At 40.3% G+C, this 27,211-nt stretch overlaps 1 protein-coding gene across 8 annotated transcripts; it reads left to right on the top strand.

Moving 5' to 3' along the window:
• Positions 1–684: 684 nt before the first annotated feature.
• Positions 685–26,246, top strand: dtna (dystrobrevin, alpha). 8 transcript variants are annotated; one of them, XM_085438224.1, is made up of 23 exons: positions 2,368–2,537; positions 4,872–4,939; positions 6,899–6,979; positions 7,068–7,281; positions 7,584–7,669; positions 8,136–8,290; positions 8,396–8,501; positions 8,922–9,088; positions 9,306–9,430; positions 11,225–11,308; positions 11,524–11,592; positions 13,729–13,824; positions 14,737–14,818; positions 16,201–16,295; positions 17,382–17,495; positions 17,691–17,787; positions 18,927–18,950; positions 19,861–20,020; positions 20,117–20,206; positions 20,293–20,389; positions 22,564–22,681; positions 22,809–22,847; positions 24,990–26,246. In XM_085438224.1, the coding sequence occupies exons 1-22, from the start codon at positions 2,521–2,523 to the stop codon at positions 22,824–22,826; spliced, it is 2,163 nt and encodes a 720-aa protein (XP_085294350.1). In that variant the 5' UTR covers positions 2,368–2,520; the 3' UTR covers positions 22,827–22,847; positions 24,990–26,246. The 8 variants fall into 8 exon arrangements, with proteins under 8 accessions (XP_085294351.1, XP_085294350.1, XP_085294348.1 ...); XM_085438223.1 differs by having other exon boundaries at positions 2,369–2,537; positions 18,924–18,950; XM_085438225.1 differs by lacking the exons at positions 2,368–2,537; positions 22,809–22,847 and adding an exon at positions 685–954 and having other exon boundaries at positions 18,924–18,950.
• Positions 26,247–27,211: the final 965 nt, after the last annotated feature.

Genomic DNA, 27,211 nt, shown 5'->3' with positions numbered 1-27,211 from the left:
ACATTTTAGGACTTTCTAAAACTCTACACTTATGTTCAAAAATGTAATCTTTAACAGTGTAATATTTTATTGTTGTTTTTTTAATCGTTTTTTTATTGTGTGTGTGTGTGTGTGTGTGTGTGTGTGGTAATGGCAGGGTAGTGTCTTTATTTAGGTTTTCCTTTTGTTAATATTTTATAATGAGGTTTTCGTTATGATTCACATAATCTCTGCCCTGAATAGCTCACAATCTTCTTCCATTTACATTTAAAGAAATTTAACATGAAAGCGCATATAAACATTAAAAACTAGAGTGCGACACAATCAGTACAATCAGAACAACTGAAAAGATAAACGCTAAAGTAAACAACAAACAAATGATGAAAAGAAGGCATGTTACAAAAACAGATTAAAAATAATAGTCAAAGGTGTTCTACCTATAGATATATTATTGCACTTCGGTCACCATTAACGCAACTATTTGTCCACTCTTGGTTTTATTAGCTTTGCACTTGTTTCATCTGCATGACGTCATCTTCTTTAAGCCACATGATGCCGCAACTTGCAAACGACTTAATGTATGCGTGTATATAACACCACGTTAATATGCACCATAAGCTGCTCCTTTTTGTTTTTAGCATCTTTTTAAAACATTTTGTTGTATCAAACTTTAACATTTTTGCTGCCACGCTGACGCAAGTGAAGAGATTCCGCATTACGTCATCGCGGAGGCCACATATTGGAGGCAGAAGCTGCCTTGTTCCGATCAGCCAGTGTGCGCTGCCTGAAAAACATTTTCTTCCACAACACAAGCTTTTTTTCGGAGGTGCAGGAGAGCGGCTCGAGCACGGCCGCTTACGTGCAGCGATGCACCAGCCTACACCAAAGAAACCGTGATCGCGCCCCGGGACACGACGACGGATTCGCGGATGGAAAAACAGTGATGTTGCATGGCATGCCTCGAAATAAATTCTGGTAAGTGTTGTGCAAAGTGCTGCTGCTGCAGTCGCTGGAGGAGGGAGGCTGACGGGCAACGAGAGGAGCGAGCTTAACCCACTTTGCCCCACCGGGTGAAATTAGTTTGGCAAGTTTTTGGTGATTTAAAACGGGAGATGTGCAGGTAGTGAAACGCGGATAATGGGAAGGAAGGGGTGGGGGTAGATGTTCCTACAATAGTGAGACCTTTTGTCTCATGTCCACACAGGTGTTTCGAGTATGACAGGTGATGCATGAGGGCTGAGCGTGTACCACAGGGTGCCTGTTGCCACCCCACCCCCCAATGTCCTGCTACCTTTTGTAGGATTTTAGTAATGCTGCCCTAACTTCCACAGGGCACTGAGTCCATACCCAGAGGTGCATTTCTCCTCGGTGCAAATTTGTGTTTCCATGTTGGCTTTCACATTGCATAGTTAGACAGGCAACCATGCAAACTTATTCCACTTGTTTGTTTTCTTGTGACATTACAGAATTCAAGCTTCTTAATTCATGCAAAGAACTCACTGGGACACTTGCTACCCATAAATCAGTGTCTGCACTCTTTTAACGTCGGGGTAGCAAAGTTCTTCCCCTTTTTACAGCTGAAACCATGGTGATCATCAGCAGGTGACAGAGAGCCCTACCGGCAGACATCACCAGCTGGTACCAGGCATGAGGAGAACTCGTCTCACTACCTTTACTACACCAGAGCAGAACAGCTGATTACCTTTAGTCAGCAGTGCAGCTTTTCCCTCTTGTTTTATTTTTTAATTCCTGTCTGGAGATGGGATTTGGATGCCAATGTAGTTCAGTCTCGTGATATAAAAATAACTCTGGCCAATCAGTGGTAACAGCTGCGATGTACTGTCCCGAGCCAGCGACACAGATTGGACTGTAACTCTAGTAAGTGCTTGTGTTTGGAATTGTTGCTTGTCAGCCTGGTCCAAGTACACGGAGGACATAAATTAACAGCACTCTCCTCAGGTTTTTTTTTGGGTTTTTTTCTTAATCGAGCTGCTGCAGAAATAGAATCAAAAATGTAAATAACTTACTAATAAGGCTTGTTTTGGTCTGATATTTGTCCAGCAGAAATGCTGTGCAGTGTAAAAAAGGAAGGGGGTGGGGGATAGAGAGTGGCAGGGCTAAACGCGGCCAAGAGTCTTGCAGGAATGAGTCACGCTAACTCTGGACTGTTAGTGGTAAAAGATGATTTGCTCTTTTAAGGGCAGTTATTTTCTAATACTTCCAGTGTGGCAGTGCCACAGAGAGTGAGTAATGTTTGCCAGGGCCAGATGTCGGGCACCATGTTTTGTGGGGGTCTGCAACTAGAGAGCCGGCAAAGCTGTAGAAGAATGTTGCACCTTCTCATTTGTAGTTAAAGATAGTGACAGCAAATGCTCTATTCGGAGTCACAGTTTCTAGTTTCAGATGTGTTCGGATAGGCCCGCCCGTATGGGCCCATTTTGTCTGAAAGGAGTTTGTGTCATGGACTGTTGTTTTAGGAGAAAGGGCGACCTGGCTTTGTAATAACTCTGCTCAGGAAAGGGGGGGGAAAGGGATACGAACATGGTGCTTTATGAAAGGTAAGGTTGATCATGTCATTCCCTTCCCCTGCACTGGTTTAATATCAGCTCTGGCAATAGATTGTATCAATCTCAGTTATTTCCAAGGATGAAAACAGACCGCAGAAGGTCACGTAGCTGGCACTCTGGATGTGTTTGAATGTGATGTGGCAAAGGGTATCAGTTTTAATCTAGACAATGCTGTATATTTGTACACTTTTATATTTGCTTAGTCTGGAAGTGATAAATGGGATTCAATATCCATTGCTTTCATGATGACATTGGACTTGTGGCTGCTGGCAGTGGCCTGACATTAAATTGCATCTAAAAGCGCTGTGGTTGTATTCATCATTCTCTTTAAACTGATGAGATTTATTATTTGTCTTATTAGAGGGCAGCGTTGAAATTCCTCTGTGGCCGTTTTGATCTGTGCTCTATTGTGAAGTAATTTACTGAAATACTGCACTTTATCCTATAATTCCAAGTTAACTTATTAGCTTAATCTCTCCCCTCTTGAATGGATGGATTTCAAACATTCCTAGTGCTCCATAACTGACTGACTGCACTGGCAAGAATCGGAGGAAGGCAAGCAGGAGGTGGGGGGCCAGAAAACTGTGGTGTTGTCTGCTTTTTAACACTAGGTGAATTCTAATTTCTGCACCACGCATATCTGCAGCATAATATTTGGGTCTACCAATTACTGTCAGAGTAATTTGAAAAAGCATGCCTGAATGACTGTCTCACAGAAAAAGCGTCTTCAAGCCACTCGCCCAAGAAGTGTCACTGTGCGCTCAAGTATCAGCCCGCCGACCGTTATCTCATAAAAGATATTTACTGGTGAAAAACTTTTCTCTACAAACTTTGCTCGTCTGCAGTGGGAGGTGTTATATGTGCGTGTGTGTGTGTGTGTATGAGTGTGTGTTTTAACGAGTGAAGCGGCTAGGATCTTTGCTGCCATAGCAACAAAACCACATGACTAGGTGTATTAGATTGCCTCGGACAGTGTGCAGCGAGGCATGCTGTGAGCATTCTCTCTCTGCAGCTCTGCCCCTTTCAAACTCCTCTCCTTGTCCAACTTAAAAATATTTTGATAACCACCGCACTGCGCTGCATTCAGGTTGCAGTTTACCAAATATGAATACTCTCAAATTTGGAGCATAGTATGATGTTATCACGGCCGGATTGTCCTGCAGTGGGATGATGGGGCACAATAAGCCGTGGGCCCCTTTTGGCTCCCTTTGATGTTTTGTTTTGTTTTGTTTTTTAAGAAGTTTACACACCGACAGCTCTTGTGAGTTTTGCATGGCATCATTTTTATCTGTTAATTTCTCTTTATGTAGGGAAATTAAAGAGCAGTGACCTTTTACTAGCCTTTCCAAACACAAAAAATGAGGGAACTGTGATAAATACACTAAACACTGTTGATCTGTGTTGCTGTTGGCATATCTGAAGTGAATAACTGGCTAACCACGTTAAAACTTCACCAGACTAAATATTAATAATATTAATGTCCTGTACCAAATTTGGATGTCATCAACAGGTTGATGAGCTCCTGTCAGTTGCTGTCTGTCCTTAATATACCAAAATAAAGTAGCCGTCTTAATGCTGTTATTATCTCTGGTAAATTGGAAGCAATGCTTAGCAGTTTTATGGTGAAGTGCACGAGAAATCTTCTGCTGTCGTAGTAAGCTAGCAAACTCAAGAATTATAACATGTGCTTAACCTTGAGAAAGCGCCAAAACCTTCATGTCACGGGTGAAAGTTTAATTTTGTTGCATCTCTGTCATCCTTCCTGCAATCTAAAGCAGACTTTTTTGGATATTTTAAGTTGAAAGAGGTGGGATTTTTGCTACTGACCTTGGTGCATATGCATTTCTGGGAGGAGAATATTAAAACTGGGTGTGCAAACATTTATTAATATTTGGGATATGCAGTTTTCTGCTAATTGCATCGATATTTAATGCTGAAAAAAGTGCAAGAAATAAGACATGCTTGTTATCAAAATTAATGATATCAAGCGATTCCTTGCAAAGAATTGTGCTCATGTGCTCATTTAGTAAATCTGTCCCCTTGTTTGGAAAAAGTCAGGGGAAAGACTTAGCCAACTTTTAGCTGAATTATCAGGATATCCACAACTGATTAAACTTTGGATAACCAGAACAGAGAAGCTGCGTTTGTATCAAGGTTAGGAGTCATTGCTTTAAAAGTCAAGAGTTTAATCTACTGCCATTATCGCTGAGTCATAACGATGTGTGTCTAATGTTGATGTTAAGCTTAAGGAAGAGCACCCTGAGGTTGCGACTGCTAATGCTGAGGCACTCGGGTTCTGACGTTGTTTTCTCTCCTCTTGATCAGAATGATTGAAGACTGCGGGCAGAGCGTTGACACCATGGCAGATAGAAGGCAACTGTTGGTGGAGATGAGTAAGTGCTCAGGGCCGCAGCTCACTGTGATCTTTGCTGGACTGTTTAACTCAATGACCGTAAAACTGGCAATTTCTTTCTCTCTCTCTCCCTGTCTCTCTGTAAGTTTCATGTACAGCAAATATCATAAAGATCAAGTGTCAACCACATTGATTTTTATACACACAGGCCTGCAATATGACCTCATGCTGTCTGTTCACACAGTGTGAAGGCGCTAATTTGAATTTATTGAAATACAGCTCATTAATATAACACTGTTTCATATAAAATATTTTCACAAAAAACATTTATTGTTCAAGTTTTTGATTAGTTCCATCCTTTCATCCGGTAAGTATTCCCATTCATCGTGTTTAGAGCTGCTTTGTGGACATTGGATGAATGGTGGGGTTTATCTTGTCCTTAAAAGTGAAAATATCCACATTCGCAGCTCAAACCAGTTTAGAGTTGCAGTTTAAACCCAGAACTTTCTCACTGTGAGACACACCGGACATAATAAAAAATAATCTGGCTCTTAGGTCTTGAAACTAGGTAAATGCAACGTGAGATAAACTACAAAACATGATATATTACACTGTGTCATTATTTATTTAGCAAAAAAAAAAGCCAAAATGCAGAAGCAGAAAACCTAAATACATCTTTACTGCTTTCATAGGAATTAAGAGGATTGTAGAATTAAGTAGGAGCCAGGTGCTGCTAATCAAATGCATCTGATTAATTGATCATCAGCAAATGTGAGCACCTCTATTAATCATAAGTTTTGGCAGCTTGTTGCGCTGGAGCGTTCAGGTGTGTGTTACACAATGGCAAGGAGGGAAGACATCAGCGATGATGATATACAAGCAAATGTTGGTGCCCATCATTCAGGGAAGGGTTATAAGGCTTTTTCCAACCAGCTTTCAAATCATCTTTCCACATTTTGAAATATTATTCAGAAGTGGAAAATATTCAAGACAGTGGACAGCCTAACAAATTCACCCCCAAGGTAAGACTGCAATGATAAGAGAATCCAAAGAACCCAAGGGCTACATCTCAACTCTGCAGGCCTCAGTTAGCATGTTAAATGCAATTAGCAAAGTGGCAATGTGTGGCCAGAATGTACAGAATCATATTTGGTAGAAACCAAACACAGCATGTCAGCACAAACGCCTCATACCTGCTGTCAGGCACGGTGTTGCAGGGGTGACGATTTGGGCTTGTTTTACACCCACAGGACCGGGACACCTTGTAGTCATTGAGTCGACCATGAAATCCTCTGTGTAAAGAGTCAAATGTAAGGCATCTGTCTTTGCCCAGACATCAAAATCTCTTCATAGCGATGTGAGAGACTGATAAAGCCATGCAGAAAATGACTGCTTCATGTTGTTGCTGCTAGAGGTGGTTCGTTTATACTAAAAATTAAGCTTTTAAGGACTAGATCAATTTTATGATAGCCTGGTTGACAGAGAGTACTTTCTTTTTAGTCATATCTTGTTTTCTCAATGGCATATTTAAATATATAATATTTAACAGTTTGTATTCCATTTTCAGTATTAACTCTCAAGTGACCAACCTGTTTTAACAACTGAAATGACTGAACAAGTTTTCCTGTTCCTTTTCCCCCCTGTTATAATTTGTACAGGAATACTTTTTTTTTTAATGGCTCCATTTGTGTCTATCATGCATGTGCTCTTTCTTTTATTGACAAAATGTTCAAAGGTAATTATGGTGTTCAGTCATTTTCATGTAAAAAGGAGTTACCCCGACTCATCTCTATAACTTGAGCTGTTTTCATAGTCATTTTAGGCACTAAGTATCTAAGCTACGGTTCACTGCAGAACTTTAAAATGCAGTGATAAGAAGTGGGAAATTACAATAAAGCCTAAAACTGTAATTTAGTAAAAAATAAAATAAAAATCACTATCACTTGTATGAGTGGCACATATTTGGTCATTTGAGGACTAAAGAGTGATGTTCCTACAGGGGCTCAGGATTTGGATTCTATACGACTGTCGACGTACAGAACAGCCTGCAAACTCAGATTTGTGCAGAAGAAATGCAACTGTGCGTATGAATTTTTATGTATTGATTTTTTGAGATGTTGCACGTGGCCGAGCCAAAAAGGCTTACGTTGACGTCTTCCTGTTTTCAGTGCATTTGGTCGACATTTGGAACGTCATCGAGGCTTTCCGGGAGAACGGCCTCAACGCCATAGACCTCAACGCTGAGCTTTCCGTGGCTCGTCTAGAAGTTGTGCTGTCCACTATCTTCTACCAGCTGAACAAGCGCATGCCCACCACGCATCAGATAAACGTGGAACAGTCCATCAGCCTGCTGCTCAACTTCCTGCTGGCAGCCTATGACCCGTGAGTAAACGCGTCACGTGACGAGCCGGCTGCTGGTTGTGTACTTTCACCTCGGAGGTTTTGACGTGAGTTGATGCGGCTTGAAATGTGACCGTGAAAATCCAGACTCTTTTCCCCTTCTAATGTCACAACACGCGGATGTAGAGCGGATAAGTTTGTAGGCTGACTCATGCACATGCTTTTTACAAACACAGCTGATTTCATGCGATTATAGCAGGAACACTACGCAGCCTACATCTTCACAGCTCCTTTTAAAAGAATACATGAGCTTAATGTTTTCGTTTTTTTCTTTTGTCTTTTAGGGAGGGCCACGGCAAGACATCTATCTTTGTTGTGAAAATGGCCCTCGCAACCATCTGTGGTGGGAAAATTCTGGATAAATTAAGATGTAAGAAACACAACAAATCTTTATCTTACTTTTAATCGTGAAAAATGAAATTATAATTTCCTATGTTGCCAGTAATAAATCAGCGAATTCCTCCTATTCTAAGTAATGTAAAATTATTAGGACCTGTTTTTTTTTCTGTCTGCTCTGGTTTTAAAACAAGTAGCAGCAGCACTAGCACTGCCCTGGCTCTTCATGGCCGGGAGCAGTCATTATTCATTACTGTATGTGAAGGATAGGGTTTATTACACAATGTACAAATCTCTGGGGGCAGCAGCTTGTAAAAAAAAAAAAAAAAAAAAAGGAGGGTTGGTGTATAGTTAGAATGGATCTGTATAACTGCTGCACTTTGATTTGTTTTCACAAATAAGTGGGATAATTGTATTGTGTAATGCTATAATTAGCCGACTGTGGTGGCAGCCAACAATTAGTTTGATTAATTTGTGTAATGCCTCTGCGTTGTTTCCAGATATTTTTTCACTCATATCAGATTCTGCTGGAATAATGGTGCACTCGCAATTTGACCAGTTTCTGAGGGAGGCTCTTAAATTGCCCATGGCGGTTTTCGAGGGACCCTCGTTTGGTTACACCGAGCAAGCTGCGAGAACGTGCTTTGCGCAGCAGGTGAGGGTTTGGCGCCCGCAGCATTTTGATGTCAGTAAGTGTGTGATTGCTTTAGCATTGACGGTGTGGGTGAATCTCACTCTTCTCTGCGCTGCACGTCAATAGAAAAAGGTCTCCCTCAACACATTCCTCGATACGTTGATGTCAGACCCGCCCCCTCAGTGTCTGGTGTGGCTGCCGCTAATGCACCGCCTCGCCAACGTGGAGAACGGTAAGGCGCGCTGAAGAATATTTAGCTGGAGCGCAAGCGGGGGAAGTTCGGCTTTGCATCATGGTCTTTCAGTCACCGCCATCACAGACACACCTCCAGTAAAGATGACCCACTGGGACCTTACACCCTGTGTATGAGTGTGTATATCTGTGATGCACTCATCATCACGAGCAGAAGAAACACTAGTGTATGTGCACATATAGAGCTCAATGCTGTGCTGCTTTGTGTTTATTTGCTCAAAATGGGGGGGGGTGCAAGATATCCCAGCACATGTCCTTAAATTAATGAAAATTTATTATCAGCTCTCTGCAATGTGCAAAATATCTGGGTTTACAGTCACATCTGGTGTGTGTGTGTGCGCTTATGCATCTGCCTTCGTGTGTGTGTGTCTGTGTCTGGCTCCTCCTCTCCTCCCTGCAGTGTTTCACCCGGTCGAGTGCTCCTACTGCCATACTGAGAGTATGATGGGCTTCCGCTACCGCTGCCAGCAATGTCATAATTACCAGCTCTGTCAGGACTGCTTCTGGAGGGGGCATGCCAGCGGTTCCCATAGCAACCAGCACCAAATGAAGGAGTATACGTCATGGGTAAGGAAGGGAGGAAAGGGGGGAGGAGGCTAGGGGAGGTGTGTCTGCACTGGACCAGTCATTGTGGCTATTTTTGTTCTGCTTCGCTACAACATGAGGAATCTGAAGATTCAGTCCAGGTGACAGTGTTACCGTGGTGATTTACCGTGTGCTTTGAAAAAGAAATGAGCATCCTCTCATCCTCACAACCGTCACCTTGCTTCTGTGTATCACCCAGAAATCCCCCGCTAAGAAGTTATCCCACGCCCTCAGTAAGTCATTGAGCTGTGCATCCAGCAGAGAGCCTCTTCACCCCTTGTTTCCTGAAATGCCAGATAAACCTCTCAACCTAGCTCATATTGTGTAAGTTCATCTGCTCTCGCTCCCTTTTTTTTTTTCCTTTATAACACTGAAACTGAGGAATGTGCATTCAGAGCATTCAGTGCCAGTTTGAAACCTTGAAATGTTTTAAATTGATCCCTCAGCTGGTAATGATCCTGTAGCTGCTTCCTTGGTCTGAAGTGATTCCAGTCAATCTCTTAGGTCAACTGATCAATCAGGCTTAATTACAGCCTTGGGATTGTTTGTAATCTGCAGCGCTGCTGCTACTTTTTCCTTGATGTTTAGTGTCGTCGTATAAATAATGAAACAAATATCAGGCATGAAAGCATAGACTTTTAAGCACTTTGCTGCTGCCTATTAAAGCCCATCTTACAGACATAAAGTCACTTCTGGTGCTGAGAGCTAAACAACACACTGATTATTCCATTTTTATGATTCCTGCAATTAAAGTTAATTGTTATGTTAATTGTCCCAGTTTTATAGCCTGCAAATGACCCAAAATTTTCAGAATGATGCCGCCAACATATTTACAGAAAATCAGATGGGTAATAGATTTCAATGCTAGTTTAAGAGGTAAAGATAACATGAGATCCGAAAGTTTGATTATTAATATATTTTAGAATTGAAGAAATAAATTCTTCCTGTCCCTTCCTTTCACAGTAAAAGCCTTCAACATATACAGTGTGACTGCCATAAGGTGTTTAAGAAACAGATTCTAGGATTAAAATATAATTTGATCTTTGATTTTGCTCGATATTAAATGAAAGATCATGTTTTTCTTTAGAAAAAACAGTTTTTTAATAGTTTTACTTATGAATATCTAATATAGCAAACTAGGTAAATAGAAAATTGCTTTTAACTTATCAGACAAACTGTAATTTGGTAATAAATGTCAACCAAAAAAAGTTCATTACCGTCGTTTTAATGGTGCACATAAGTCACATCATGTCTAAAGAGACAATAATTAATAACGGAGTATAGTTTTAATTCAGGCTCAGAAAAAGAAGAAAGAAAAGTAAAATCAAAAAGATTTTACAACACTAATAATGACGTTAACATAAGGTGTGAGGGTTTTTGTTTTTGTTTTTTAATTTGTAGAGGTGACCGGAAGTGTGCAAATTTTCATGCATGCATGAAACAAAATGGGATTCTGTACATGGATGCAATTTTATGAGCCTGACCTGTAATCTAATCTACAAACCAGCAGGTTTATATGTACACTGTACTTTGGCATCGCTACTTTCAGTTATTTAAAAACTTACTTTTTCTTCACTTTCTTCACTGCACTGAATTATGCTATAAACTCAGTAGATTTGGGGCACTGTCTTCTGTGGATGCCCAATTTAGTTTTCATTCTTATTTTTTTCATTGTTTTTGATGTATTATAGTCTCTTCCTGTGCTGCTGTAATGTAATCAAGTATTTATCCCTTTCTTTGTTCTTTACATTCCTCAATAGAGATACGTGGTGAGTTTGCTTTGATTAATATGAATCATACTTGATTGTTACTGTAGATTGATTCCTTTGTATTGTGCTAATCGTGTACAGTCAGACTCATCCACTCACATTCCCCACTTGTGACGTGTCCCAAACACTGTTTTGTTTGTTAATTCCCAGATTCATTCATTCATTCATTCATTCATTCATTCTTGCATGTTCTCCTACATGATATCATACTGTATAAACCACTCAAGTGGAAATTCAGAGATTATGCAGTTGAGCAAAATCCTCAAGAATGAAAGACTAACTGGTGTTTTCTGTCTCTTTAGCTTTTCTGTCAGATCAAATTAAAATCTAACACGTGTTTACTGTCCAGGCCACCAAGACCAGTGAACATCACCAATGACTACTCATTCTCCCACTCCATGCCTACATCAGGGAACCCTTACTCCACCAAAAAGTGAGTACATCCCAGCTGACAACGGGTGCCCTGGGTTTCACAACAGATCTTTTCAATCTGTCGTGCTCCCTAAAGACCCTGCGCCCCGTGAACTCCATGACCCACGCGGTCTTTATTTTCCTGAAGTCTTTGATGGTGTGGGTGCATGTGTGAAGATTTGTGCATCACCATTTAATGTGTTTTCTCGAGCTGAATGTAAATGGCTTGCCTTACAGCAAGAATAATGTTGTTGGGCAGAGAAAGCCCCTGACTGGGGCTGCTCCACATCTGCTGAAAGGGAGAGGGTAAGTGGCATAGGTGTGCATATGAGAATGCCTTTGTAGCGCGAATGCATGCGCAAACTAATATAGATAATAATCATACGCATTAACTAGAGTGCTTATCATCCTGAGGAAACTATTAGCAAGCCGGGTTTCTTATAGAAGGCTGTACACTGTTATTCTCTAGGGGCTGTTTCAAAGACGCTAGATGAAGCATGCATCATGAAGATCATTGGCGCTTCGTTTAGAGTGCCTATTATAATCTCTTCATTCACACAAATATGGGAAACACTAACTGCCATTTTCTTTGAATGTTACCATCAGTCAGCTCATATGCTATGCTATATATTCCCAGGTTCATTGTTTACGGTGTATGTGAGTAGGTATATTCGTTTTAGACAAAGTGGGATTAAGGCGCTTCCTCGGTCGGTAATAATGTTGTTTTAGGAGATGTAGTTTAGTTGATTTTTCAAGTGAGAGGAATTTGTGCACTTCTGTACCTGCACTTGAGAGATGAAAGCATTCCTCTTGGGCACACTGCCCGCTTTCATAACTGACACTGAAGTCGCCGTTGAACAGGCTGATAATCCCATATGCTACAGGGCCTGTTTAGAAGTTTGGTAGCTGACTACAACTAAAGACAGCAAGGATTATTGTTAATAAATGTATGACTTTACAGGTTTAGAAGCATGGACAGTATACGGTGAAATGTCATAATAAATAATTCACTAGCAGGGGCCACATCCTGGGAGAAGAACAGATCTGAGGCTGCGGTTGAGGACTGGCAGCGTCGGGCAGACCCCCATGTGTTAATGAGAGACGTGAGAAATGAGAAAGGGGGGAGGCAGGGTGGGGGCACAACAATGAGAACAATATACCTGTAGTTCAGGGAGGTGTGTTGTTATGGCATGTTAAAGAGCAAGGAGGGTAGTGTATGAGGTGTCTCATTTCTGATCTCCAAAAAAGGTGGTGGTGGTGGTGTTGTTGCAGTACCATGCATGGCCACTGGGAACAATTGCCATCGAGGGTTGTGCTAATAAATTCTTAATATATCCATGCATATATCTGGAACTTCACTCGGAGCGTTGTTTTATCTCATGGTTTTCTTTCTTTTAATACTTCACTAATTAACTATAAATTGCCCAATAAAGGTAATTTAAAAAATAAAAGGATTTTATTTTTAACAATAAATGAATGGTGTTTCATTTAGATCACGTCAGCTGTCCTAAACATTAACAGCTGATTTCCATCACATACAGTATATCGTACGTCCGAGCTAGGTCTGGTCAGTATGCTGTACTGGCTAGTGAACATCCATGATAATTATGTGGTAGCCTTTGGGTTTGGGGTTGTTTTTGGGGTTTTTGGGGGTTTTTTTTTTTTCCATTTCAAGGGTGTCTGGGCTCTCTTTTAGCGATGGGGTGAAAGGCTCAATCATTCAGGAGGGACTCACAGTAGAGTCCATGTTACTCCACATTGAAAGGAGACGGCTGTGGAGGTTTGGGCATATAAATAAGATGCCTTCTGGGTGCCTCCTAGATGGGACGTGTCCATAGAGGGGGAGGCTCCAGGATAGACCCACGTGAGAGTTTACATCTCTCTGCTGGTTTGGGATGAGCTGAAGGACAGGGCTGGGCATTCCTGCATACGATGCTGCCCTTGTAATCACTGCTTTCTTCTGACATTATAACATACATGTACTTGTAAATGCTAATAAAAGAAGCTGCTATTGAAAATATTGTTTAAACCGCATGGTCACTACATTAGAGATGTGTGCAATCCTGGTGGGTGGCCTCTATAAAGGGGCCATGCACACCTGACTTAACGTGAATGTTTAAGCAATAAATAGACTTTTGATAGTTTTACTAATAGATGACTAAGTACCTGTAGAGTATTTATCTAATTGTTTTTTGTTTTTGTTTTTTGCTTGGCATGCCCTCAGTCTACTCTTAGCCTTCATCGGCAGTGTCTCTCCCAAACATAATATGGCCTTGTTTCGCTCTGGTCACCCATGAATGGCTGCTTTTCAGCTGTTCTCCTCCTCTTTTCTTTTGTCGTGTCCTCTCCCTGCCTCCCTCACTCTTTCCCGTCCCCACTCAACCCCGTTGTCACCTGTGTAACGTAATGTCTTGTGTTTTGTGAAACCCTGCACTGTTCCAGGTTGAACTACAACCTCGATGTTGCCGATAGACTTGCTGACGAACATGTACTCATTGGCCTCTATGTGAACCTACTCCAAAACAACCCCAAAACATGGTTAGTGGGTGTGCCGCTGTGTTTGCCAAACACTAGTGGAAACTATGTGCTCCGCTGAACTGCCGCCTTTCCCCCTTTCCCCCTAACCTAATCCGAGTGTGTTACAGTCCTAACGATGCATGCTGTCAGATTGTTTTAGAGGCTGGTTGCTTTGACCTTTGACCCTTTCTGCATTCCCCGGCAGTGTTTCTGACTGATTTGTATCCAAAGTGGGTAACAGGGTCTATTTCTTCCAACATTATGACTCTATAACTCCATGCAGTGTACATGTGTTGTCTTTGAGTGAAATTTATCAAGTTAAAAGTGGCAGCTTTTTAATTTTGTGTAACTTCCAATACAGATTAGTTTAGTTAACTGGTATCAAATTATTAGTCTTTTGTTTGTTTGATCCTGTAAATCCTGTGACTTTTAATCATTTTAATTTACTGCAGGTGATTTGACATATTTTCTGTTATTGTTGTGTGGCCTATGATAAAATGCCTATATGTGTGTTTTATTGGTGAATGACTTCCAGATAACATGTTGTGTTATTGTAGCAGCTTTTGACCCTACTGTACGCATGTGTGTGCATAAATGTGTAAATACAGGGCTGTATGGTTTCTTTGCTTTTTGTTTTTGTTGTTTTTACTGTATTTGTAATTAGATAAGCTTTCAAATACAAAGCGATCGATTGCTTTGTATCTCCACTTTTTTACTTAACCCCTCTTAATTTATTGTTTTGCGTTTCACGCGACTAGCTTAGTGTTACTTCCTGTCGAAGCTTTCATGCCGAATCTGACTCAGAAAAGTAAAAGTTATTTGCTTTTTTAAAATTTCGAGTGCTCATGTTGCGTCCACATACACTTTTTTTTTTTTTTTTAAATTAATTGTGCTGTGTATTTTTTCTCCCGTCTCTGTTTTCCTCTTGATCAGTTTGCTGGAGAGCAGTAACCATCAAGATGACGAGCACAGTCTCATTGCTCGCTATGCTGCTAGACTGGCTGCTGATGCTGCGGTGAGATAAAAGATATCCATTTCACACAAACATCTTTCATCACTGTCCAGTTAAAAAAAAAAAAAACAACAACATAAACTCGAGTTGACATTTACTGCTACTCTACGTTAGAGGCTTTCATTTGTTTTTTTGTTTTTTACAGTCAAGAAGGTGATCATTCTGTTATCATTCTTAACCAATACAGGAGGGAAATATTACTACTAGAAATTTATACTCTGGATAGTTCATGCTACATGAACTATAACAGCTGATTTCTAACCCTTAGACAGTGTAAAGGTGGAATTCAGTGAGTGAATCTAATTAGCATCATTGGCTCAAACTCAAATTGTTTGTTGCCCTGGTACACTGACCATGAACGCCACAGCTACTCCTCAATAGTCCAACACAGTTCATTACTCTAAACTTTGCCACAGCAGAGTACTCACAGGTCAGGTGTTCGCAGCATGCACACAAAATCTACTGGAGCTCACAGTAGAAATTATTGTTACTAATTTCTAAGTGATTCTCTTCTCTACACGCCACCACTACAACTGATCTGTTCCCACAGCAGCCAAATCCCACCGTAACCCCCGACTGGGCTCATTTTCCGGTTTAGATGTGGAGGCAGAGTGACCCATCCACAGCGTGGGCAACAGACGTTCAAGCTGAAAACTTTTATTAGAATTAGAAGTTAGTTTGATTTCTCATGTGCTAATACTATTTTATCATTGTATTAACATGACAAGTATCAGTTAGTTTTGCACCAGTTATTATTGTATTTTATGATTAGCTTTTGTTTTTATTTAATTTTGACATTTTAGTTTTTAAATTCAGTTTTGTTGTGGGAAAATGTTTTATTTAATTTAGACTTTAGACTTTTTAAATATTATTGTATGTAAGTCATTAGCAAGAGTTGGGAAGATCAGTACAGCTATTACAATGGAAATGATTTTATCTGACTTAACAACAATGGTTTTTAACATCTGGTTTTGGTTTTTTCAACTATAATAACTTTTTTTTTTTTGCACACACATAGTTGATCGAAATGTCCTCCAAAGAGCCACTTACTATACTATGACTACATTTCACACCCTGTACTTTTTCACTATACTTGAGTAAATTAGTCAAATCAGTATTTCAGCTTTTACTAGAGTATTTTTAAACACCTTTTTTTTTTCTTTTTTTTTTCTTTTTTTTAAATCTGTATTTCTGCTAAAGAGACATTAGCCACCTGTGCTAACCAGAGCCGTGTGCCTGCTCATGCTCTTATCGGAGGTCTTGATGGATGGCTGGTGACTTAACTGCTTTGTTCCCTCCTGTGAGATATGTGATAAGCTGGTGGATGACATCACCTAGAGGTGAAGCCAGTTCACGTGATGTCTCTCGCTTGGTTTCACCAACAGGCTCAACAGCAGAGGGTCCCCACAGACCTCCCCTGCTCTCTGGATGCCAACAAACAGCAGAGACAGCTCATTGCCGAGCTCGAGAGCAAAAACAGGTTAGGCATGGCTGCGTCCGAGAAACTGCTCGCCTCCTTTCTTTTGAAATTTACCTCTCAGAATGAAGGCATCTCTGATCAGACCTCAAAAAGCATTCACTACTCCAGGCTGCCATTAAATACTAACTTAAACACTGCAGCTGAAAGTCATTATTTAAGGAAATAAAACCTATTTCATTTCAGTTATATTATTCTTGAATAATTTTTTGAAGTGGTTTAAAATTGCTAATAAAAAGACATAAAATATGATTCTACAAAGACTATTAAGAAATATAAAAGAAGTAGCTGTGAAAAAATTTATGTTTAATGAAATTAGGGAAATTTATATTGAGGTGGAGGCAAAGGTGAGTAAAACATGTGAACCAGAAGGCTGTAATCATTCATTTTAGCTAGACCTTGGATCATATCCTTTTTCCCTGAGCTGATGTGTCTGCACCAAAGACATTTGGACTTATCAGCTTAAAAAAATATTAATGACTCTATTTATCTTCCTCCTATGGAAGCTTGTTTGAAGTTAGAGATTTAAATTTTATTTCAACCTGTGTAGTAATATTATATTTTTATTGTATTTATATGATTAGGATCAGTTAATTGAGTAAAAAGTAACAAAACTAGGAAGCTCTAATCAGTATTTTTGATCTATGACTTCTTTTCTTGTTTCCACCACTGGGAAAAAAAAAAATTACATTTTGCCATCCATAAGTCAAACTGTTTATTCATTTTGCCTAATAAATATTTGTGTACTATTAACCAGATACTGGCCTGTGGACACTACAATGGTGTATCAGTATACCAGTATTCAAAAGGTAGAGGGGTTTCGTATTGGAGCATTTAGCTGCTGAGGTGTTTCCTACAGAAGTTGAAACCAAACAGCTGAGAGAAGGTGATAGTTGAACTGATATAGTCACAAAATTATATTGTTCTGTGTCTGCTGGATGCTATAAATAACTGAGCTGATGAGCAGCTTGTTTCTGCTGCCTCATAGTGGACAGAAATACCAGTTACTGCAGGTTTAGATCATCTTGTTGACTTCCTGTCAGAAATGCGGTTTGACGTGGCACTTGCACATGTTTGTACTCATCGCAGAGAAATCCTCCAGGAAATCCAGCGACTGCGCCTTCAGCATGAGGAAGCTTCCCAGCCGCCACCAGACAGGGGCCAGCAAAACCCCACCCTGCTCGCTGAGCTACGACTCCTCAGGTAGCTCCGCCTACGTCGCGTTACCAAATGCAAATGGGTTATGACAGACAGCTTTGCTTAGGGTGCTAAAGAACATGCGTAATGAATATTATGTTTTTCAGTCTGCAGATGTTCATTATGTTTTGGGGGGGTTGTTTGAGCCACTGACGTGACATTGTGGCTTCATTATGCTGTACAACTTGTTTCTTCTGTTAGGCAACGCAAAGATGAGCTTGAACAAAGAATGTCTACTCTGCAGGAGAGTCGCAGGGAACTCATGGTGCAGCTGGAGCAACTAATGATGCTTCTCAAGGTACTACAGATGTGCCTTTTATCTCTGAGCGCAGTGCAGTCAGATAGTGAACAGTTTAGTTTTATTCCTTCTGATCACTGAAGGAGCAGACGCTATTTTTCCTTTTTCCAGAGTTTCTTGGACTGAATCATATCCATCGCAGACTGTTTACATAGAAAACATGGACATGTGGGCTATAGTGAGCTTATATATACATAATAATAATAATAATAATAATAATAATAATAATAATAATAATAATAATAATTATTATTATTATTATTATTTTTTTTTTTTATTATTATTATTTTTTTTTTTACAGCAGGTGGTGACCAATATGCTCCGATAAGGGATTTTTCCTTGTATTACTATTTCTCTTAGCTGTGAGGACTCATCATAGCTCGGGAATGTCAAACTGGCTCTTTCCCACAGTGTGTCTTTTATTCTGTCTCCCTCCCTTCACCCACAACCAGTCATGGCAGATGGCCTACCTTCCCTGAGCCTGGACTGCAGAAGGTTTCTTCCTGTTAAATGGGAGTTTTTCCTTCCCCCAGTTGCCAGTTTTTAGCTCAAAGGGAGTTGTTTGATTGTTGGGGTTTTCTCTTTATTACTCTAGGGTCCTACAATATAAAGCACCTTAGATGACTGTTTTTGTGATTTTTGGCGCTTTATAAATAAAAGTGAATTCAACTGCTGTAAAAGAGAACAGTGATAAAGGTGGGTCTTTATCACTAGGAAAAGCTGTAAAACTTGTGAAAATACAGTTTAAAATTCAAAACTTGTGCCCTCCTTCATATTTTCCAATGCCATTCAGTGGTGCCGGATTGCAGACTTAAATGGGATCTTAATTCAGAGGATGCTTTAGAAGACATGTCTGCCACCCTCTACTATGGGGGGTGAGCTTGATCTATAGTCGACATAATGCAAGTTTCCCAAAGCCTGCACAGCCTGCCTGCAGTACTGCCTTAAGTGGGGAAGATATTAATCTAATTAGCCCAATAGGATCAATGTTAATCCACTAAACTTGCACGAGGAAGCCGCGTGCTGACCAGGTCTCTGCGGAAGTGCGATTCGATTTTACAGACATGGCTGCTGTTTCATGAGCCGTCAGACATTCTTTCTTTTTTCCTTTTTTTCTTTTTTCTTTTTTTTTTTAGCAGGAGGAGGAGGAGCGGAATCAAGCTGTAAGTGTGAAAGAGAGGAAAAAGAGACCAGGATGCATGTTCGAAATGAAACCTTTGGTGTGGGTGTGTGGCATCTGCAAGAAATAAATACCGTACATACAATACCAGTGAGATGTCCCTTTTGGAAAAGTGTTTTTGTTGTAAATGTATTGTGTGTATATCTTTAGAACAACATGTCTTATACTCACAATAATGTGACCACAGTATCAGATGCAGACACTATACTGCCAAAAGTATTTTCTCATCTGCCTTCACAGGCATATGAACTTGAGTGACATCCCATTCTTAATGCATAGGGTTTAATATGATGTCAGCCCACCCTTTGCAGCTATAATAGCTTGAACTCTTCTTTGAAGACCTTCCGATGCCATTTAGGAGTGTTTATGGGAAATTTTGACTATTTTTGAGGTCGGACATTATTGTTGGATGAGAAGGCCCAGCTCACGGTCTCCACTCAGATTCATCCCAAAGGTGTTCTGTCAGGTTGTCAGGAATTCACTGAACTCCTGGGAGCGACCCATTCTTTCTTAAATGTTTGTTGAAGCAGTCCGCATGCCTAGGTGCTTGATTTTATACATCTTTGGTCATGGAAGTGATTGGAACACCTGAAGTCAATGATTTGGATGGGTGAGAGAATACTTCTGGCAATATAATGTGTCATTGGTCACCATATATGAAACCTAATTGTTTACTAATGGACATTTTCCATTTCTTTACATGCCAAATGATGTTCCGGATTAGTTGAAACTTTGATAAATATTAATTCAGCATCTTGTGGTTTGTTCTCTGCAAATACTTGAAGTGGTTTTTAAGAATGTGATTCTGTTTGTAGCAGCATGTTACCTTATACTGCATGGGAGTCGTTCAGGCTTTCTTCTTACACAAAAAACTAAATGTGTACATCCTTTAGACTCAGGGTCCCGGCTCGCCGCGCTCTTCACCCAGCCACACCATCAACCGGCCAATTCCCACACCAATCCACTCGGATTCTGCCGGCACGACCCCGACTCACACACCTCAGGACTCACTCATGGGCGTGGGCGGGGACGTTCAGGAGGCCTTCGCTCAGGGTAACACAGCGACACTACAGCGGTCTGTCCTTGTTATTGGAAGCTGCACAGGATCCCACTTTAAACTGTTTTTGTTTGTTTGTTTGACCGCAAAAGGTCCAAGGAGAAATCTGAGAAATGACCTGCTCATTGCTGCTGACTCCATCACTAATACAATGTCATCACTGGTTAAGGAGCTCAATTCAGGTAAAGATGAATGGAGGGAAAACAGTAGTCACATTCAGACTTATTATACATTAACTGTTTTTATTATCTTTTTTTTTAATAAACAGAGGGTGGAAGTGAAACGGAGAGCACTGTGGATTCAGATTTTGGACGTGAACTACTGGCCACAAACTCCTCAGATCCTTTCTACGCTTACAAACCAAGGTACTTTTAAGATACTGCAAAAGCAGCCATGTTATTAAAAGTACACAGTCTTTTTTTGTCAAGCCATACCATGAAGATATAAGAAAGAGATGTTGACGCTAGGTTAATAAGAGAGGTGACGAGCACTGAGCAGGAGTCATGCTGAGCACCACAGATGTGAGGTTTGTTTTAAGAGTGTCGATGGAGAAGTATCGAGAAGGTCAGAAGAAGCTTCACTGTGTTTTTGTGGATCTAGAGAACACATATGATAGGGTGGTGAGAGAGGAACTGTGGTACTGCATGAGGAATTCACGAGTGAAAGTATGTAAAGGTGGTGCAGGACACGCAGGGCAGTGAGATAGAGGCGGGATGTGCACCTGGAGTGACAGATGGGTTCAGGTGAGGGTGGGACTACATCAGGAATCGGCTCTGAGCGCCTTCCTGTTTGTCATGGTGATGGATTCGCTGACAGATGAGATCAGACATGAGTCTCTGTGCGTTATGATGTTACAGACAACATTGTGATCTGTAGCGAGAGTATGGAGCAGGTGGAGAAGAGTCTGAAGAGGTGGAGGGTTAAAGTCTGGTTAATTTTAGGCCCGTACAAACAGTTTGAAATTTTAGCTCAGTTCAAAAGATAAACGAGAAAGATTTTTTTCAATCTTCTTTCTTATATTAGTTTATTTCTGAACATTTTTGGGGGGCTTCAAGCCCTTCAGATTAAAGTATCTAAGAATTTTAAAGAACTCACACAGAGGTGTCTTCTGGCTTCTGCCGCCTCTGGGCTGCGACCGTGTGCATCGGGGCACAGTGGACGGTTTATCACAACCGGGTTGTTTTGTTTTTTTGGTTTTTGGTTTTTTTTGTGCCGTGGTCACAAACCTGTCACGAGCCGACTTAACCCACTCATGCAAAGAGTCGAGTTTGATCACACAATAGCAAAGGCTGCTTATAAATGCACCGTGTAGTGCTTTGAACTTTTCTGTTTTGCCATGTTAAATTACTACTTTGGACATTATTTACATTTATAATATGTACCCATGCAAAAGCAGTATATACTTGTGAGGGACTTAAACTTTGGTGGATTATCCCACCGAAAACAGATTTTCTTCTGTCTGTTTGGGGTGGGTGGGGGGGGAGTCATTGCTCAAGTTGTTCCTGACAGCTTTGATTGAACAGCGATAAGTGACGGCCTCTTCAGGCATCTTTACGTTATCCTAATCCTAAACAGTCCTTTGCAAAAAGAGCCTTTCACCTCAGCAGGCGCCGACAGGAAACGTCAGATAGCCTTAGCTGTGGGTAAATGATGATTGAAATCCACAACAAGCTCCCTTATCCCCCACAGGAGACGTCAGAGGGTGCAGCTAATATGTGTCTGAGCCTACTCTGGTAGCGCCGACACTCCTGCTCCAACACTATCATCCAATGTCAAAGCTGCAGTTCTCCTGTGAGCTTCAGCTAGCAGCGTCACGTGACCTCCCCCCCCCCCGCACAGGAGGCAGAACTGAAGCACTCCCACAGCTGTTGCTGACAGTTTATGCTTTGCTGACCTGCTGAGTGCGCCTTTCTCCCATAAACTGTTTATGCTTTCCTCACGTTAATGGATAGTTGACATTTAACCCACAGCTACAACCTACACTATTATGACATGATTTAATCTGATCATATATTAACCTTTCAAACCCTTTCATACTATACTACTGTATGTTTTTAAAATCCCATTACTGCAGTTTTCATAATAATGATGCATGGATTGGGGAAAAAAAGCTGAAGACCAAGTGATAGCACTGGCTCCAGGGCTCTGGGCGTGCACGCCCTTTGCTTCGCTCAGCTGTCTGTGGGACTGAGAACAGTTAGGGCAGTGAGATTGTTTTACTTACTGAGAGGAAGTCCATGCACCTTCTTCTTATTTGTGATCATCTTGAACAGTATTATGCTTGAGTACGGGTTATAAAAATGTGGAATTTTGTTATGAATGCTGCTGATTTTCTCTTTGATTTGGCTAAAATGTCAGTGGAGTGGGTGCAAATTCAAGAACTTTAGTTGTATTTCATAAAGCATTCAGGCAGTTCACCGTTTTGAGTACACCAAGCACTTTATACGTAGGTCATATATTAGACTTTTATAGAGAACTATTCAGTCGCATCCATCCCTTTTTTTTCCCAGTTTTAAACTGCTTTGTTTTTTCATGACAGGCCTGCAAGCGCTGCCGATGAGGAGTGCTTTGAGAAGGATCTGGAGCGGCAGCTGGAGGATGAGCTCCAGTTGGATGAACTGAAAAAGCACAGGCAGGAAACGGACAAAACGTGCATGGTGAGTTATAGCTTTCCAAGACTGAAATAGCAGGAGAAGGTGGCATATTGTGTGTTCTGAATTATTAAATTGCCCCTTGTCAGTACCTGCTCTGACCTGCTGTGCTGGTTTTAATTATGTGGCGCAGGTGACTCTGCAGCAGTGACCACGTAGGTCCGGGTGACTGGTAAGTTATTTCTACCTGTCAGCTGTAGATCTTTTTTTTTTTTTTTTTTTTTTTTTTTTTTGATCTCTAGTTTCTAGTGCATCATACCAATGTAAGGGTACACAAGGCTCTGTGATAGGCTAACCAAAGATGTTATGGGTACAATAAATTAAAATTCATAATAAAATATGCAACAAAAGGGAAAAAATACACTGAAGCCACCGCAAAAGGAAATTTACAGTGTCGTTGGTGATCAACAACAATTAACCCGGGTTAATTCTGGTCAATTGCGAAAACAGTAACCATAATTTATAACCATGATATTGCCTATAAAAATATGAGAAGTCTAAGTGAGACTAGGGTAACTGATGGGCGTAGGGCAGCAGTGGACAGGTAATTTCCCCCAGGGGCCACATGAGAAACTGAGACTGTTGTGCAGGTTCACCCCAATAGGCTGAAGTCAGTTCTGTTCAATATTAATGCTGTCTCTGTATTGTTGGTGTGGCCCTCCACAACAGTCTCAGTTTCTCATCTGGCCTCTGGGGGAAATTAACTGCCTCTCTTTGAGACCTTTGATTTTATCCTCACCCAATCAAGAGTAACAGTTTGAATACCTGACACTCTCAGGGTTGAATTACTTCCATGATGTTCTTCAGTGCAGTGCTTGGCCAAAGGATAATTCAACAACTGTCAGGTGATGTCCTTAAGGGCTTACCATTGCCCCTAGAGGCAAAAGAAAATGATGCAAGTACTTGCTGCACAGCTGTGGTGTCTGAGGCTTGCTCTGTTGATATCTTTGTATCTCTAAGCCCTAAAAAAGGCACAAGCCAGTATACACTGGTAAAAAAAATTTATCTGAAAATATCTACCAGTAAAATAAAGACATTTTATTACTTTTCCAAGCTGACCTTAAGTGCCTGGACTTGGATGTTTTATGATATCTTTTAGTTACAATCTTACCATTTTACTTTTTCTGTTGTTTTTTTTCCCTTGTTTCTTTGTTTCCTTTTTAATTTATTATCGTCCAAGAACTGGACAGCTAGACTAACTGGACGTGAGTTTCAGCATTTAAGAAATAAGTTTGATCTACAGAAAAGTGAAGGCAAAATTTAAAAAGGTGTTTCTGTCAATCCTGAAATCCATGAAGCAGGTTGTCCAGGAGTTTTTTGGGGGGTTTTGGCAATCGCAGAGCAGAGAATCATGCTGAGCTTGTGAATAACATGCGGTAACATGCTCAATTTCAACAATTGCCTCAAACTCTTCTGAGCACGCTGACTTTGTTGTATTTTAAGCTAAACTGGCAAAAATGTGCATCTCTGGTTTTGTCTCCCAGTTTTCAGAATAAATGCTTTAAAACAATTTTGGTGGGAAATAGTTAAAATCGATATGAAGTGTCAAAACCTCAGTAATTTGTATCTCAAAAATAAGAACTGCATTTTCCTGTTTAGCCAAGTTGGATTTAGATGGACATCTAATTGTTTGAAGAACCGTTTCAGCTTCATAGCAAGCTGTTAAATAAGCATTATTATTATTATTATTATTATTATTATTATTATTATTATTATTATTATTATTATTTAAGTTATAATGGATTGCATTTATATAGCGCTTTTCAAGACCCTTAAAGCGCTTTACAATTCCACTATTCATTCAATCTCGCATTCACACACTGTGAGAGTCTCAAATGTAGACTTGGGGCCCAAACCTCTCTCCATCTATGTAAAGTTCTTAAAGCAGCAGATTACGATGATACTCCAGTAAAATTTAAATAAATGCACCTTAGTTTGAAAACTGTGTGCATGATTTAGGGAGCAAAACTTTGTCCCTTCAATAAAGAGCTGGTCTGAAGTTCTTTTTTTCTTTCTACTTTTCTACAGATGTTGCTATATATTCTTTTCACCAGTCATGTAGTGAAGAGCAGATGATGTATCAGGCTTATTTTAAGACGTTTAAGTTGATCTCTACATGAAATGTATGAATCGTTTGCCCACATGGCAGACGGATGAAGCACAAACGAGCTACAGTACTGATGTTACTATGGGAGTACAGTCATCCTTCCATCAATCCAATTTGTTTACCGCTTATCCAGCACACTTGTCAGAGCTGGGATTTGTCTGAATAACGCACTCACACGCCTTCTAACGTTGTCCTTATTCTTCACAGGCGAGCAATATGAAAAGCAAAAACAGCTGAAGACACTGGACGAGACGACGTTTGGCCGACAGTATAGAGCACTGCGGACATGAAGAATTTAAGTTATGCTAAATCCAACCATAAAATACATTTATGTAAAGATATATATTTTTAACCAAGCACATATTTAAGGTAATTCTGTGAGCTTATGTAAAGAGATTAATTCCTGAGCTGTCTCTTATACCACAGGTGCCATAAGGAAGAAAACAGAAAAAGGAAAGAACACAATTTTGGGAAATTATTTCTTAATTTTTATCGGGGTTTTTTTTTTTTTTTTTGTTTGTTTTTTCTATATATCAGTTGTTTAGCAAATGTACAACTGCACTGTTAGCACAGGGTGGACACCGTGATTCTTTGAAGTCAAATTGTTGTCATCTTCTTTATAATTTGTGATAATGAGCCTGGGATTACGTTGGAGCTGATGATGATGATGTAAATGATCAAAGCTGAAATCTTTTGTAAACGTGTTGCCCTGGCCAGGTTACCATGAACAAATGTTAGTATATTTCTTACAGCTGCTGTTGAGTTGCTTTGGCATTTTTTTTTTTTTTTTTTTTGAGCTGGCCAATCAGATGCGTTTGTTTTATTTGATACATTAGTGTTAATAATAACTCACACTGCCTTAGCTGATTGGATGACCTCTCAATGGAGTTTGCTCAACCTGTCAGTGCAGCATGTAGCTTTCAACAAAACCTGCAGCGATGCTGGAAGTCTTCACTGGAGATGATAATACTGATACTAGTAGGGTTTGTTTGTCTGCAGAGGGAACTGGTCTGCAATCATGTATGCTGTCTATTAAATGTCAATTAAATATAAGATATAGATGACTGGTTCTGATGTCTGGAATGTTTGTTTAAAGTGGAAGAAGAGATGACACAAATGGATCCAAATCACTCAAACTTAAAGATTTACAACCATGAGGGCATCGAAGAAACTGCATTTACTATCAGTGGTTTATGAATTAAGGTTAAATCATAGGTAATCTGCCATTGTTCCCTTTGCTAGTCACTCAAATCTTTGTGACTTGCACACAAACACACATATACACACACACACTCGATGTATTTTCTGAGTGTGCACCAAACTTTACCCAGTCACTTTAGGAAAAGTGGCGAGCCAATCTAAAATCATAAATGTGTGAAATATCTAGTTTGATTTTTGAGCAAGTTCATAGCAGTGATTTTGCATGGTGGTGGTGCATAATAAAGTGTTGACACAATATCAAAATTTTCGCCTATGAACTCCTTTCTCTTTCTTTTTCCATTCCAGAACGGCACACTTCAATTGGCTTGGTTTGGCAGTGCACATTTATTATCTGTCATAAATGCACTGTTGACTGCCCTCAACCTATTGTCTATAATTCATCACAGAGACCCACCATCTGAGGTAACATAAAAGCAGCCATCCGGCACTGAATCTCATAGTCATGTGCATATTAGGAGGGAGATTTTTGCTCTTGGCTCAGGCGCCATCAAAAGCATATGAATTAACTGATTTTTAGGCTTTATTATTGTTATATGGGTTCGAGGTTTGTTTGTTGTTTTTTTAAAAACACACAAACGAAGGCCAATCATTTGATCGTTTGAAGACCGCTTAAATAGATACACACTGAACATTCATCTCCAACTCTTTACAGACTACTAACCACTTTATGACAGCACAATATAAAGAATATATTCTGCCTTCATCTGCTCCATGTTGTGTGTACTCAGGTAAAATATGTAACAAAAACTAACAATACAACAAAGAATATAGTCCAAGGCACTTTTGTCCTGTCTCAAAAGTGCATCACTGCACCCTGGTGGTAAACGCGGAGAAGTGCAGCTTCAACGATAAATCAGAAACATTCACTTTTTGTGTCTCTGAAAAACTAAAGATGTATTATGGTCCATAGGTTTTTGGACAATGACACGTTTTTATTTTTTGTATTTTTGCTTCTTTACACCACCACAGTGGATTTTAATTCAATCAACAAAGATTTTATTTATAGAAGAACCTGACAACAGCAGTCGCCTCGAAGTGTTTTATACAGAGAAAACTCCAACAAACAGACAACCCCCTATGAGCAGGCACCTGGTGACAGCGGGAAGGAAAATCTCCCTTTCAACAGGAAGAAGCCTCTGGCAGAACCAGGCTTGGGGAGGGTTGGTCATCCGGGTTGGGGGAGGAAAACATTGAAGTGCAACAGTTTC

This window comes from Copadichromis virginalis, linkage group LG18 (genome assembly GCF_057382275.1).
Source record: "Copadichromis virginalis isolate Kocher_CV1m ecotype Utaka linkage group LG18, C_Virginalis_male_GT1.1, whole genome shotgun sequence".
Classification (NCBI taxonomy): domain Eukaryota; kingdom Metazoa; phylum Chordata; class Actinopteri; order Cichliformes; family Cichlidae; genus Copadichromis; species Copadichromis virginalis.
The sequence above is the reverse complement of the archived record's forward strand: the minus strand, read 5'-3'. Positions and strand labels throughout refer to the sequence as shown.

What these genes read in the sequence shown, in the direction of transcription:
- dtna (XM_085438221.1), top strand. An exon ending in GCAACTGTTGGTGGAGATGA is followed by an intron (nt 4,940 to 6,898) that starts GTAAGTGCTCAG and finishes ATGTTCCTACAG; the next exon opens with GGGCTCAGGATTTGGATTCT. An exon ending in GGTTAAGGAGCTCAATTCAG is followed by an intron (nt 20,207 to 20,292) that starts GTAAAGATGAAT and finishes TTTAATAAACAG; the next exon opens with AGGGTGGAAGTGAAACGGAG.